At 45.0% G+C, this 14,968-nt stretch overlaps 1 protein-coding gene across 2 annotated transcripts in view; it reads left to right on the top strand.

Annotated features, from left to right (window-relative positions):
• The window catches only part of LOC129475244 (ankyrin repeat and SOCS box protein 12), a 165,703-nt gene extending 156,804 nt beyond the window's left edge, over window positions 1-8,899 (top strand). The window contains exons 1-3 of one of the 2 annotated variants that reach the window (XM_055267403.2): window positions 6,303-6,369; window positions 7,439-8,285; window positions 8,645-8,899. In XM_055267403.2, the coding sequence (XP_055123378.1) occupies window positions 6,352-6,369; window positions 7,439-8,285; window positions 8,645-8,778 (999 nt within the window). In that variant the 5' untranslated portion in view covers window positions 6,303-6,351 and the 3' untranslated portion in view covers window positions 8,779-8,899. Of the gene's footprint in view, window positions 1-6,302; window positions 6,370-7,438; window positions 8,286-8,644 lie in introns of those variants that run through there. The other variant, XM_063635295.1, reaches the window with a different exon arrangement.
• The last annotated feature ends 6,069 nt before the right edge of the window (window positions 8,900-14,968 follow it).

The raw sequence follows: 14,968 nt of genomic DNA, 5'->3' as shown, positions 1-14,968 counted from the left end.
ATTTACATTTGCACCACAGAAATTGAAATATTTAGGTATATTCTTAACAAAACATACAATCCATATGCTGAAAAGTCTGAAATGCTGATAAAAGAAATCAAAGAAGACCTAAACAAATGTAAAAACATATCATGTGCATACACTGGAAGACTCAGTATAACAAAGCACTCAATTCTCCCCAAACTGATATATAGATTTAACACAATTTCTATCAAAATCTCAAAGAGGTTTTTTTGTAGGCATAGACAAGCTTATTCTAAAATTTATATAAAGAGATGCAGATACTAAAATAGCTAAAACAATCTTGAAATGAAATAGTAAAGCCGAAGGAGTCACTCTACTCTACTATAAAACTACAATGATAAAGACCTGTACACAGATGTTCATAGCAGCTTTATTCATAGTAGACAAATAGTAGATAGAACTCACATGTCCTTCAATCGGTCAATAATCAAACAAATTATGCTACATACCTACTATAAATCACATTTAGCAATAAAAATAAACAAACTTGATACATACAGCAACTTGAATTAATTTCAAGGACATGCTGAGTGAAAAACCTAATTCCAAATGTTTATGTAATGTATGGTTTCATTCATATAATTTTGAAATTACAGATATGAAGAACAGATTAGAGGTTTCCAGGGGTTAGGTACCAAGGTGGGAAGAATGGAAAGGAAGTAGGAAGGAAGTAGATATGGCTATAAAAGGCAATGTGAAATATCCTGATTGGGATAGAACTATTCTGTATATTGTCTAAGGTGGTATACACAAGCTACATGTAATAAAATTGTATAGAATTAAATGTATGCACAGACACAAAAAAGTACAAGAAGTAAACCTGGGAAGATTTAAATAAGATAAGTGGATTGTATCAATGCCAATGTCATACTTGAGATATTGTACTATAGTATTGCAAGATGTTAGCATTGGGAGAAACCCAGTAAAGTGTACTTGGAATCTGTATTAATTCCACAACCACATGTGAATTACAATTATCTCAACAAAAACTTACATTAAAAAATCCTGCAAATCTTTTTTTCAAGAATAACACCTTACTCTGTCATCTTTAGCATCATAATAGCTTATTTGTTGACTGCTAATTGGGCTTGCATGAGGCCTCAGACAAAGTCCCCTGGCTCAAGCTAAGCTGAAACTGTATGCTTTTTGATGTTTCTGATCTTCAGAGTCACTGATCACACTAGGACATTCCGACATTTTCCAGAGGAGTTATCTGGTCTTCTGTGAGTTCCCTGGCACTATCAATGTGCAAGCAGGTTGCTTGACCACTTCATGAGTGAGGTAGACAAGACTGGGGAGGGAACTAAATAGATACCAGATTGAAAGAAATAGATGAAGGAGCTGGGGCTGTTTTCCCTGAAACAAGGTGACATGGAGGATATAATGTCTGGGTTGAGATCCTTAGAGGGCTGTTTTGGGGCAGAAAAAGTGAGAGCTGAGTTTTTGACAAAGTTCCCAGTGCTGGACACATTAAACTAATGGTGATGCTTTAGGGTGAGGAGAGTGGGAGGTTGTGGGCATTTTCTTCAGGCTAAGCCTGGTGGGTCAGTGGACTGGGAAGGTCTTTATAAATGACCAAGGCCTTCTTAAGCTTTAGAAAAGCTGAGTGAGAACACATTCTGTTATGGAGGCTTCTCCTTCCTACCCTCCTCCTCACTCTGAGCAGTGGGGGAAGAGGAAGGGCAATGAGTTGGAGGATATGCAGAGAGGCTCAGTTCAGAAGAGAGAAAAGAGATTCCTCAGGGATCTAGAACTAGAAATACCATTTGACCCAGCAATCTCATTACTGGGTATATACCCAAAGGATTATAAATCATGCTGCTTTAAAGACACATGCACACATATGTTTATTGTGGCACTATTCACAATAGCAAAGACTTGGAACCAAGCCAAATGTCCAACAACGATAGACTGGATTAAGAAAATGTGGCACATATACACCATGGAATACTATGCAGCCATAAAAAAGGATGAGTTCATGTCCTTTGTAGGGACATGGATGAAGCTGGAAACCATCATTCTCAGCAAACTATCGCAAGGATAAAAATCCAAACACCGCATGTTCTCACTCATAGGTGGGAGTTGAACAATGAGAACACATGGACACAGGAAGGGGAACATCACACACCAGGGCCTGTTGTGGGGTGGGGGGAGGTGGGAGGGATAGCATTAGGAGATACACCTAATGTTAAATGACGAGTTACTGGGTGCAGCACACCAACATGGCACATGTATACATATGTAACTAACCTGCACGTTGTGCACATGTACCCTAAAACTTAAAGTATAATTTAAAAAAAAAAGAAAAAAAAAGTGTGCTAGGCTGAGGCTGGGCCTTCTCAGTGCCCCCTGATGGAGGTGTAGGAACACCCACAGCTCAGGAGCCTCACCCTGGCTCCCATTTGAGTGGCAGGGAGGGATATAGGAGGATAGGCTGGGAGCAGGAACCCTAGCCTCGCCAGGCACCTGTCTATCTGTCAGTCAGTCCTTCCAGGACTTCCCCGTGGGAGAGCCCCTCCTCTTACTGAAATCGCTCCCAGAATGGCACTGGTAAGATAACACGGCCTGGGAAGAGGGGGTGGAGGGTAGCCTAAAATTAGCCCCTTGGACCAAGACTAGGGGCTGACTCCTAGTCTTTCAGTGGCATTGTTAACAGTGGGAACTGAGAGCCCCAGCTGCTCCAGGTTGGGGCCGTAGGGGCTCCCTAAGGAGGGGACACCAGGGCCCCAATGTTTCACAGAGGGGCAGGGGCAGCGACCCCAGGCAGCACGGCCACAGGCTGAAGCCCGGTGAGTACCTGGAGCCTAGGACCGGTTTGTGAAGAGTGACCACTGCGGGCCCGCAGACCTGTGATCACCCACTACCCGTTGTAGGCTGTTTCCGCTCGGTCTGGGACTTGGTGGGAGTTGGGGGAGGCGCTTGGAAGGTCGTTAGGGCAACCCACCAGGAGGAGGGAGGAGGGATATAATGCCAGCTCCCTGCCTTGTGTGTCCCAAGAGAATATGTCTGCCTAGGACCTCGGGTCTAAACAGACCTGCTTCTTGAGAGCAATTGCGATTATACACTACAGGAAGTGTGGAGATTTGTCTTTGTGTCCCTGTGTGGTGTTGGCTAGTCTGTGTGTATGGGTGCCTTAGAGTGGGTTTAAGGGCATAAGGGCAGAACTCCTAAGGGTGGGAGAAGGAAGATGAGGCTTAAAAATGTTCTACTAATGCCTGAAGGAATGCTCTAGGGTGCACGGAAACCAACCACTTTCCTGTAGGAGTACTTAACCTGGATTCACAGACACCAAGAGAGCCTTAGATAGAATTCAAGGGGTCCAGAATCTTGGATGAGTAGACAATTATCTTTTTTCCCCCTAACCTCTAACTAAAATTTACTATTTCCTTCAAGGATGAATGCAGGTATCAAATGGCAATAGCATAACCAGTTCATGTAATTTGGTTACCAGAAGAAACCACAGATATTTCATATCATATTACAGTTGTGGCAGAGATCTTGAAATGTCATTTATTACCACTTAGAAATTATTACTAGACTTTTTTATTTAATGTGTTACTAAAGGACATCTCTTACTATATCATGCATTTAAAAATATTTTGACAGTCACATTTTAATATAATTGGTTTTCTTTAATTTTATGTGTTTTATGTAGTAAAAACCATTCTGAAAGGTGTTTACAGACTTCGCTAGTTTGTCACAGGAACCAATATCACAAAAAAAGGTTTAAAAAACTCCTACATGTTTAGGATCAGGAAGGAGCTACGTGCACATAACAGGCACATAGTAACTTTGATTAATAAACTACAGCAAAGTGAGGTTAGACAACAGGCTAGCTGGATTTCCTTGTCCTTATCTAATGGAGGCAGAATTCACTCCAGTGCCACAGTCAGCTGGAGAGCATGGCTTGGTCTCCCTCTGGAGGCTCATTATATGAGCTCTGCTGTGGGCTCTTGGTATGACACTCAAAAGCTGAAGATCCTGGGAGCTGCAATGTGACTCTGCTGGAGTCAAGGGAGGGGGGTATGTGTTTGTGTTTCATCTTGTAATAGAAAGAACAGGAGGAGGAGTAGAGAAACCTGGATTCTATTTCTGACTCTGCTTTTGCCTTGATGTAAGGCATATGGCAAACCCCTTACCCTCTCTGGGCTCAGTTTCCTCCATCCAAAAAATGGGGATAATTACCTATTTTGTTACATGAAATTGCTTTGAAAAGCACAGGATTATAAGTGTGTTCTGAGTTCTTGTTAATGAGACAACTAACAATAACAACCATGTGACCTTACTAAAGTCCCTGCTCTGCTCTGAACCTTGGTTTCCCCATCTCTAAATTGAAAAAATTAAATTAGATGATCTACAAGGTCCCTTGCAGCTCTGAGGTTCTAGAACATTAAGTAGGGAGCAATAGCTCTAGAAAACGGAGACATAAGTAATAATCATCATCACAGTAAAAATAGTTACTGAGAACTACTTTCAGGCACTATTCTAAGCACTTACTATATACTAACTCATTTAATCTTAACAACCCTCCAAGGCAGGTACTATTGTTATTTTGTCTTTACAGATGAAGAAATGGGCACAGAGAGATTAAGTGACCTGCCCTAGGTCACACAGCTGCTAAATGCCAGAGCTGGGGTAGAAGCAGAACTCCCATGTTTTGCCACTACCATATATGGCCTCTTTATCTGCACTAGGGGCAAACAAAGACCCATATAGAAGTTACAATACAGTGTGATGACTGCTATAGTGCTATAACACAGACTCTGGAGGAATTAACTTGGCAGAAGGAGTTGCATGCGGCAGAAAGAAACATGGTGTATATGGAGAGCCATCATTTCTTGTCTCTTTTCACTGGATCTCAGGATATAAGTCAAGGAGTAGTAGGAAGTGAGGCTGGAGAGATTGGCCAAGATTTGTTCATGAAGGACCTCTGAGCTGGGCTAAAGTATTTGGGCTGTAGCTGGAAAGAAAGGGGAGCCATTAAGGTATTTAAAACAGAGAATTAGTAGAGATCAGATATGTATTTTTAAATTACCACTTTAGCAACAATGTGGAGAAAATATTGAAAAGAGAAACTACCTATGAGACCACTATAACTGCTGAGGCAAAAGGCAGTGGGGGCCTAGATAAAGCATGGTCAATGAGAATGGTCCCTGAAGAGCACAGATGGTCTGAAGAGGTCTTTAGTAGGTAAAATCCACAGGACTTGATGGGATTTTATGAGAGTGGGATAAAGAGGCAAGAGGATTGACAGAAGTCTTGGGTTTTGGTTTGGTTGACCAGGTAGATGGTGAGGAAATGATATATGGATCAAGTTTAGTCATGGTGGTAGTGGTGGTGATGTGATACTGCTGTCTTTGAAGTGCTTGAAGAAACTCAGCGAATACATGCCTGGAGCTAAAAAGAGAGCTGGGGGCTTGGATAGAGATGCTTAAAATAATCAGAATAAAGGTGAGAGTGACTGGAGAGAAGAGGATGGAGAAGAGAACATAAATATTTCAGGGGAGAATGGGAAGGGAGAAAAATCAGGAGAGTGTGATAGCAAGGAAGCTGATGGAGGAGTTTATAGGGAAGAGTGGTCTGTAGGGATAGATATTCCAGAAAAGTCAGGGAAGAAAAGATCTTCAAGACATCCACTGGATTCAACCACAAAGATGACGTTTTGAAGAGCTTTCTTGATGTATATTTGAGGGTGGGTGAAGCCAGACTGCAGAGAATGGATAAGTGAATGGAAGGTGGTGAAGTACATAGTAGAAAACTCTTTGGATATGTTTGGTGTAAAGAAGGGAGAGACGAAGGAAAAGATAGCTAGAGTGGGACAAAGGACCACAGAAGTTTATTCTCCTAAGTTTTGTCTCCTAAGATGGAGGCTGAAGGTGCAGAGTATGTAGTAGCTCTCTTACTCCTAACAACCTCATGAGAAAGGGACTTTCATTTCTGCCTTATAGATGAGGAAACTGAGTCCCAAAGAAGGGAAGAGACTTACTCAAGATTACTCAGCAAGGAACTGAGAGTGCTGAGCTGCAAACCTGGGTCTGCTGGATTTCCAAAATCCTGTCCTTCCCATTGCACCCCAAGAATGAATAAATAATAAGACCATATATGGAGCTGATGCTGGTGGGTGGGGAGGGGCCTAAAGTTTAGGGTGACCCTACCCACCCACCTCATAATTTTCTTTCTGTGAGTTAGGTACCTGAGGTCCCAGACTAACAAAGAGGGGTGGGGGTAGACAATGAATAAAAGAAGGTATGAGGCCCTGAGACCTCGGCTGCAGGGTATGGGAGAGTAGGGGAACTTAAGCTCTGAGAAACCTGCCAGCTCACCCTGATGACATTACAAACTGAGGTGGGTGACCTTGACACTGAAGCACTGGTAAGGTCAGAGGTTAGGTTGAGTCAGACATTGAGCCATGAGTGGTTTTGTAGGGCCTGAGGATTATGGGAAGAGAAGAGTTGAAGGTTGAGTCAAAGGCTCTAGCCTGGGTCAGACAGAGAGGATGGAAAAAGGCTTAAGCCAGAGGAATGGGGAGGCAGTGTTGACAAAGGGACTCCTGGATTAAATTGGTCCTAGGGGAGAATCTAGTTGTAATCAGAGAGGAAACTTGCCCTGGGAACCTCAACTGTTTCCTGCCATCTGTCTTCATTTTACTTGAAATATGTTCTTTGTAATGCCACCTCTTCATTTAATCAGTAAATATCATTCAATACCAATTTCCTGAATACTTCTGTTCCTGAAATGTGGGGCCTTCATCTGAAGGAAGGTTACAGAAGGCTCAGGTGAGGGAGCTTTAGTCATATATGAGGGGCTGTGAAGAGTTAAACTATCTGAAAATGGAGTTAAGGGCTTGCCCCAAAAGATTGATGTCAGAAAGCTCAGGGATGACAACTTGACACCACAAAGTATGGTTCTATTGGCCTAGCCAGTGCCAGGCCAGAGCCACCTTACTAATCCACACATTCTGAACTGAGGAAAATGCATCTACCAAATTTCCAGCCATGATATAGCCCTACTAGGGGTAGAGGAATACAAGATGAATACAGGGTCCTTGCCCTGGAGTTTATACACTAATGGAACATAGATAAGCAGAAATGTGGTGTGAAAGTTCATAGCTGAAGTTTAGTTGTGATCCTCCAGAATCCCTGAGCAGGAAGAGGAGATTAGAGAAGGTTTCCTAGAAGTAGGAGTTTGAGGGGCAGGCAGAAGAATGTATGCAAAGGCATCAAACTGTAAAATGCCCTGACCTGTTTTGGCAGTGTCTTTGGGGCCTGAAATAAGACAGTGGGATTGAGAGTGAGAAGTAGGAGACCCATGAATGAGTAGCCTGATGGTGAAATGGAGGGAGATTTCAAGGAGGGTGCATGTTCAGGCTTTTGATGGGTACCCTCATTCTCTCCCACTTGTTTGTCACCCACAGATCTGGCATTTCCTTGTGCTCATAATGAGAATAGTTCTCCAATTAGCCAAGATGAACCTCATGGACATCACCAAGATCTTCTCCCTCCTGCAGCCCGACAAGGAGGAGGAGGACACCAACACAGAGGAGAAGCAGGCTCTCAATCAAGCAGTGTATGACAACGACTCCTATACCTTGGACCAGCTTTTGCGCCAGGAGCGTTACAAACGTTTCATCAACAGCAGGAGTGGCTGGGGCGTTCCTGGGACACCCTTGCGCTTGGCTGCTTCTTATGGCCACTTGAGCTGTTTGCAAGTCCTCTTAGCCCATGGTGCTGATGTTGACAGCTTGGATGTCAAGGCACAGACGCCACTTTTCACTGCTGTGAGTCATGGCCATCTGGACTGTGTACGTGTGCTTTTGGAAGCTGGTGCCTGTCCTGGTGGTAGCATCTACAACAACTGTTCTCCCGTGCTCACAGCTGCCCGTGATGGTGCTGTTGCTATCCTGCAGGAGCTCCTAGGCCACGGTGCAGAGGCCAACGTCAAAGCTAAACTACCAGTCTGGGCATCAAACATAGCTTCATGTTCTGGCCCCCTCTATTTGGCCGCAGTCTACGGGCACCTGGACTGTTTCCGCCTGCTTTTGCTCCACGGGGCAGACCCTGACTACAACTGCACTGACCAGGGCCTATTGGCTCGTGTCCCAAGACCCCGCACCCTCCTTGAAATCTGCCTCCATCATAATTGTGAGCCAGAATACATCCAGCTGTTAATCGATTTTGGTGCTAATATCTACCTTCCATCTCTTTCCCTTGACCTGACCTCACAAGATGATAAAGGCATTGCATTGCTGCTACAGGCCCGAGGTGAGTGGTGAACAGGCCAGCCTCATAGGCCACCTGGCTTGGAGGTCCCAGGGCCCCAAATCACTGTATAAGCCAATCCTCTGAGGTGCACTGGAGAAAACTCCATCTTCCTCCCTCTCCTGGGGCCCCAGTAGAGAAGAGGTTATGTATTACATGTTAGAGAAAGGTCAGTAAGATAAGGTTGGGTGGGGGTGGGGAGCATTGGCCCAATTTCTGGTTCTGGCTTTGCCAGTGACTGTTTTATTCCCTGGAAAGGATAGAGCATCAGGGCTGTAGTAGCCAGGGGAAGGTGAATGTAGGCTTGTGTGGGAGAATTGTGCTGATAATTGCTCCTCATGACCTGTTTCTTCTTGCTGTAGCCACTCCACGGTCACTTCTATCACAGGCCCGTTTAGTCATCCGCAGAGCCCTGTGCCAGGCTGGCCAGCCACAAGCCATCAACCAGCTGGATATTCCTCCCATGTTGATTAGCTATCTAAAACACCAACTGTAATCTTGCAGTCTCCCCAGGAACTTATGATGCCTCCAAAAACCACCTGGGGACTCAGGTAGCTGGAGGGCATTACAGCCTCATCCACTTACCTGGAGCTGCTTTCCTGTATTATCCTCCACAATAAAATTCTCCGGAAAATAAGTCCCAGTGTCTGCTGTGTCTGGTGTGTGTGGGCATGGATGGGGGTGTGGGCGTTATTGAGGGAAGGGGTATGATTGGCCATGGGGAAGGATAGCAAATGGTCTGGTATCTGACAGGTACAGGAGTCTGTAAGACCAAAAGAGGAAACTAACCCAATGGCCTATACCTCCCCACCAAGATCCTTTAGAGAGTTTTGGGAGCTGTGTTGCCCTGGAAGCAAGGTCCTGAATAATACAAGTGGGTAGAAGGGTAGCATCAGCTTGCCCAGCCCTGTGCCTCCCTTCAATTCTCTGGCTACTACAAGACACCTTTTCATTGGCTGTCCCCCAGTCCCATATTACTTTGAGTCAAGTGACTGAGGAACCTCCCATTCACTCACCTTGAATCATAGGCTGCATTTCCGCTAGTCCAGTTTATATTCAAGATCTACCTGGGTAAACAAACTATCAAATATTTATGACAGAATATCTAATGTGAAAAATAAATTGGTTACATAGGTGATAGGCTGAGAATCCAAGTAAGACAAGCAGATAACCTAGAGATTAGCAAGTGCAGGAAGCCAGCATAACTTCTAGGCTTCAGGGGTAAGGGAGGAGGGACAGGGGTCATCTGATTGAAAGTGAAATCGCAGGCCTGCCCAGAGGGGCTAGAGCCACAGATGAGAAACGCTCCTGAGCTAGAGGATGGGAAGAGGTAGCCTCTTCTTTCCCTCATTCCTGCCCTTCAATCTGCCTCTGAAGTCTCTCTCATTGAGGAAACCAGAAGTCAATTAATATTAGAACCTGAGAAACACAGCTTACAGGGGTCAACCCCCTTGTAATCAGAGTGAGGGTGAGGTGGTGAAGAATGGAGGGACCATGGGAGGAGGTAGTATGACCTAAACCAGGAGCTGGAATCACACAGCAGAATTGGAAGTATGCTGATAGCAGGAACCACAGAGGAGACACAGCAGGGGCACCACTCAAGGCAAAGAAGGCAGAAGCTAAGTACCCTGGCTTCTCCATTTTCCCTGCCTTCCCACCAATGCCTTCTATTGGTTAAGCCCAGCCAGAAGGTAGTTGACTTGGAAGCCCGGGAAATGCAGCCTGTAGGGGTCAGACCCCCTATAATGTGGAGAACAGGGGAAGGAGGCAAACAGACCCTGGACCAGCACAGATATCCACTTAAATCCAGGGAAATTCATTTTACTAAATTTTAATCCCTCCACAGGACCTTTTTGTATTTCTCCTGTACAACTGTGGGTGAGGACATGGATGAGCAGTGAAAGGGACACAAGATTAAGGGGTAGAGGAGGAGAGCCTAGATAATCTGTCCCCAGGAAGCACTTTACATATTTAGAGCCCTTCCTGGGAGCTGCTTTGATGGTCTCCTACATCATGCTCCCCTATCACTGGGAAAGGGAGGCAGAGCACGGAGTCTTAATCTGATTTGCCCCTCACCTCTCTCACCTTCCCCACTCTCCCTAGCTACTTCTGCCTGAGAGACTTTAGGAAGGAAGATGAGAAAATTGGACCTCTATCTCCATGCTCCCGCCCCACCCAGCTTTCAGATTTTCTTTCTTAGGCACTTTGGGAAACAGTACAACTGTTTTTCTCCAAGGAACATGAGAACCAAAGAACTGAGGGCTTCAGGGTAGGCATCCTCAGCTCTCTTCTATCTTTCTTTCAATCTGGGCTCCTAAGTGGTAGTTTATGCAAAACCCCACCCCTAGCCCTGCCTGCCATTCCCTTAGGGCCCTTGGGGACTGAGTCAACCTCAGCAGCCCTATCTGCTATAGATCCCCAGGAAAGTACACCCTTCGAATGGGGCCTGGCCAAGGTGGCCTCCTCCATGGCATCTGGGACACAGACTCTGGTTGACCCAAGAAGGCACATGGAGACTCTGGGCATTTCAAAGTACATGTGCTTGAGGAGGTTATAGGAATGTACAAAATTCTAGGTAAAGATGAAGGGCCAAAACTCTTAGCTTCAATTTCCCAGATGAGGGAAATTGAGAACCCAACTAAGGTAAGTGCCCATGTTATTATTTATGGTCCAGCTCTTCAAAGTACTTCTAGCTGTTCTTTCTCCAGTTGCCTGTGTTGTTAGTGAGAAGAGACAATTTTAAGTCCTGGTGCCTTAATCTTTTCCCCTCCCCAGTTCTCATCATTCCCATCCAAAAAATGGGCCAGGAGTTGGAATGAATCACCTCAAATTCTGATGATGACTTTTCCAAGGCAATTTTGCCTAGGAAGTATGAGAAGAAAGCAGAGATGCTATTACTGCACCTAGAGTGAAATCTTCCTCTTGGCCTTTAGTGTCTTGTTGGCACTGACTCCAGGTGAAAGCTCAGTTTCCTCAATCCCCCTTACCCCCAGCACAGTCACTAGCTTTCAGAAGGCCAAATCTTAACTACTTCAGGTAAGCTAGGCCCCTTATCTCCCCTTTATCTCTCCTGACCTCCCTTTCCTTTCTGCCTTTCTTCCTTCCTCTCTCCCTCATTTCTTCTCTCCTGCTATCAACTTAATGTTGTACTTCCCAAATTCATATGTTGGAACCTAATCCCCAGTGTGACAGTATTAGGTGGTGAGGCATTTGGGAAGTGATTAAATCATGAAGGCTCCAGTTTCATGAATGGGATTAGTGACCTTACAAAAGAGGCCCCAAAGACATCCCTCATTCCTTTCACCATGTGAGGACACAGCAAGATGCTGTTAATAAACTAGAAAGTGGGCCCTCATTGGACACCAAATCTGCTGGCACCTTGATCTTGGACTTTCCAGCCCCCCAAACTGAGAGAAATAAATTTCTGTTGTTTCTAAATTGCCCAGTCTAAGGTATTTTGTTATAGCAATGCAAGCAGACTAAGACACCTCCCTTTCTTCCTTCCTGACATTGCCATTATCCTGGATCTTGGCTCTGCTTTGTACATGCCACTATCAGTCTGCACTCTCTCCTGCAATGGGAAAATTATTTTGCTTTATTCAAAAAGATGGCCCCCAAGGACTACATCCAAAGTGTAAAATGGCCCATGGGACTCCAGAAACCAGAGATCCCCATTCAGCTGCTAACTTGACAGAAAGCCTGATGGAGAAGGTGGTATTTGATCTTTGCTTTGAAAGGTGGAAAGAATTTTAATCAGCAGAGAGGAAGCAAAAGGTATTAGTGGAGGGAACTCTATGAGCAAAAGCATAGAAGTGGGAAAATGCAGGGAAGCTTGGTTTCAGCTCAGTGAATTTGAGCAGGAGCTAGGTTGCAGACTAGACTGAAGACAGCCATGAATACCTTGGTTTTTTAGACTTGAAGGTTTCAGTTCTTAGAATGGGACACTTACACTCACAGGAATGACTTCCTGAGCATATGGAGAACATGTTCCCTGATTTCTCAGGACATATCTGTTAGCATTAACTAAACCACTGTCGTGTGTGCACATATCAATTTACTTACAAGTTATTTGCACACCTATAATTTCATTTACTTCTTAGAACAATTCTGTGAGGTAAGCAGAACAGTTTTTGTACAGATGTCGCAACTAAAGCCCAGAGAAGGGAGGGGACTTGACACAGTGAGGCAGTGGCAGAGCCAGAATTAAACCCACAAGACTCCTGATGCCCCAGCCAGTGTCCTTTCCCAAGATGCCGCTTTGCCTCATGTGTGAATGTTAGCACTGAGGCAGGGGTGGTGCATGGAGGTTGCAAGCTCTGACTTCATTTTCCAGGCCTGGGTCCCCACCCTCCCACTGATAGAACTTAGCACTAAGGAGTGATGTAGCAAGGTAAGAAAAGGTGGCAGCCCCAGTGACTGGGGATAAGCTAAAGGGACTAGGCTAAGCCCACAGTGAGGGGCTGGGCATATGGGAGCATCAGAGGTCTCCCTCTCCCTGCCTAGGGGTCAGAGGGGCCCCAATTCTACTTTGCTGGTTATTTCCAAACTCTAAAGGGGTTTCATTGTTCCCTCAGCCTTGAGGAAACTCTGCTCCTAAACAGTCAAGCCAATGACCATCTGTTTCATCCGGGTATCTTCTGAGCTCTATCCACCTACAGGCACAGAAGACATTAGCTTCCAGCTACTAGCCTCCTTGCTAGCTCCTACTTTGCCAGTCTCCAAGTAGGCTGCTTCTTCCCCAGAGAAAATCAGAGGCTAGGCTGGTGGCAGAATCTGGTCCAGTGATACCTCCAATGCTCTAGCTTGCAGTTCCTTCACCTCCTTGACTCTTACACCACCCCTCACTCTCCATTTTAGTATCCTTGGCCTTACCTGGAAATGCAGTTTCCCCTTTCTAGTCAGAATTGCTTGCTTTCCCAGAAGTTACATTCCTGGAACTCTATGGTTTGATTCCACAGAATCTATTCAACAGATATTTATTGAGTACTTATTCTGTGCCAGGAACTGCATTTCAGGCACCACATAAGCCTAATTTATCTGCATTTCCCCTCTCCCCTGTCTTCCCTTCCCTCACTGTCCATCTTTGACTCTGTCTTCAGTCACTTCAGTCTCCACACTAACTTTGGATCAAGCCATTGTCCTCTCCTAAGCCTGGTCTAAGGAACACTATAGAAGAAATAGGAATAACTAATCATCATAGAAATCTAAAGAATCGAGAGAAGAGTGATGGTCACCGGAGGCTGGGGGACTTTGGGGGAAAAGAAATGGGGGATAATTCATCAAAGGGTATAAAGTTTCAGATAAACAGGATGTGATGATCAATATTGAGTGTCAACTTGATTGGAGTGAAGGATGCAAAGTATTGTTCCTGGGTGTGTCTGTGAGGTGGTTGCCAAAAGAGATTATTAAAATCTGAGTCAGTGGACTGGGAGAGGCAGACCCTGCCTCACACAGTCTGGGTAGGCACAATCTAACCAGCTGCCTGCTCGGCTAGAATAAAGCAGGCAGAAGAACGTGGAAGGAATAGACTGCCTGAGTATTCCAGCCTTCACCATTCTCCTGTGCTGGATGCTTCCTGCCCTCGATCGTCAAACTCCAAGTTCTTCAGCATTTGGGCCCTGGGACTTACACCAGTGGTTTGCCAGGGGCTCTCAGGCCTTTGGCCACTGACTGAAGGCTGCAATGTTGGCTTCCCTACATTTGAGGTGTTGCGACTCAGACTGGTTTTCTTGCTCCTCAGCTTGCACAGGGCCTACTGTGGGACTTCACTTTGTGATTGTGTGAGTCAGTAATGCTCCTTAATAAACTCCCTTTTATATATACATATATCCTATTAGTCCTGTCCCTCTAGAGAACCCTATTACAGATTTTGGGACCAGATGTGGGGTGGTTCTAGAGAAACAGAATATTAAGGATGGAGTTCTTTAGTTGGTTTTGGGGTTTCTGGGGTTGGCTGCTTAATATGATTAGACGCCAAAATGCTAAGGACTCTACTTCTAATAGTATGGAGAACATTGATAGTCCTTGGTGTGAACAGTTTAGAGAGTTATGCAAAATAAACACATTTGATACTCCTGATTCACTGCTTGTGAGAGGCAAGGAGTTTAGTGACTATACATAATACCTTTGACCATAAGTGGAGAACCAAGTAATATAATAATGTTGGTTGGTTGCTCCTAAGTTAACTGGACAAAATGATGAAAGAAAATGATGAACTCAGGGATTCTAACTCTCAGCTCCAGAAGTACATACTGATCCTCAAATCTTCTAAGATTGCCCTGAGATTCTTATCTCTTATAGAGAAACAGCTGAAATTGTGTAAAATCAGACACAAATTCTTGTCATGCGAGTGGCTGACCTGCAATGAAATGTGCATGCACAGCCTCACCAGGTGTCTACTGTTAAAGTGAGGACATTGATTAGAAAAGAGTGGGACCCTGCAATTTGGAATGAGGACACGTGGGAGGACCCTGATGAGGCTGCGGGCACTGAGCCCCTAAATTGTGATGATCCTTTTTTTTGCCAGAGAAAACAGCCTCCTTACCCCCAGTGGTGGCAAGATCCCCTCCCTACCCATGCTGCCATCAGCCTTTCCACCTTTGTCTGAGGAGATTAACCATGAACTGCCTGAGGCAACAGTAATGTCCTCCCTTGAGGCACTTGCCAGGCAAGACAAGGCTGATTGT

This window comes from Symphalangus syndactylus, chromosome X, assembly GCF_028878055.3.
Source record: "Symphalangus syndactylus isolate Jambi chromosome X, NHGRI_mSymSyn1-v2.1_pri, whole genome shotgun sequence".
NCBI classification, from domain to species: domain Eukaryota; kingdom Metazoa; phylum Chordata; class Mammalia; order Primates; family Hylobatidae; genus Symphalangus; species Symphalangus syndactylus.
The sequence above is the reverse complement of the archived record's forward strand: the minus strand, read 5'-3'. Positions and strand labels throughout refer to the sequence as shown.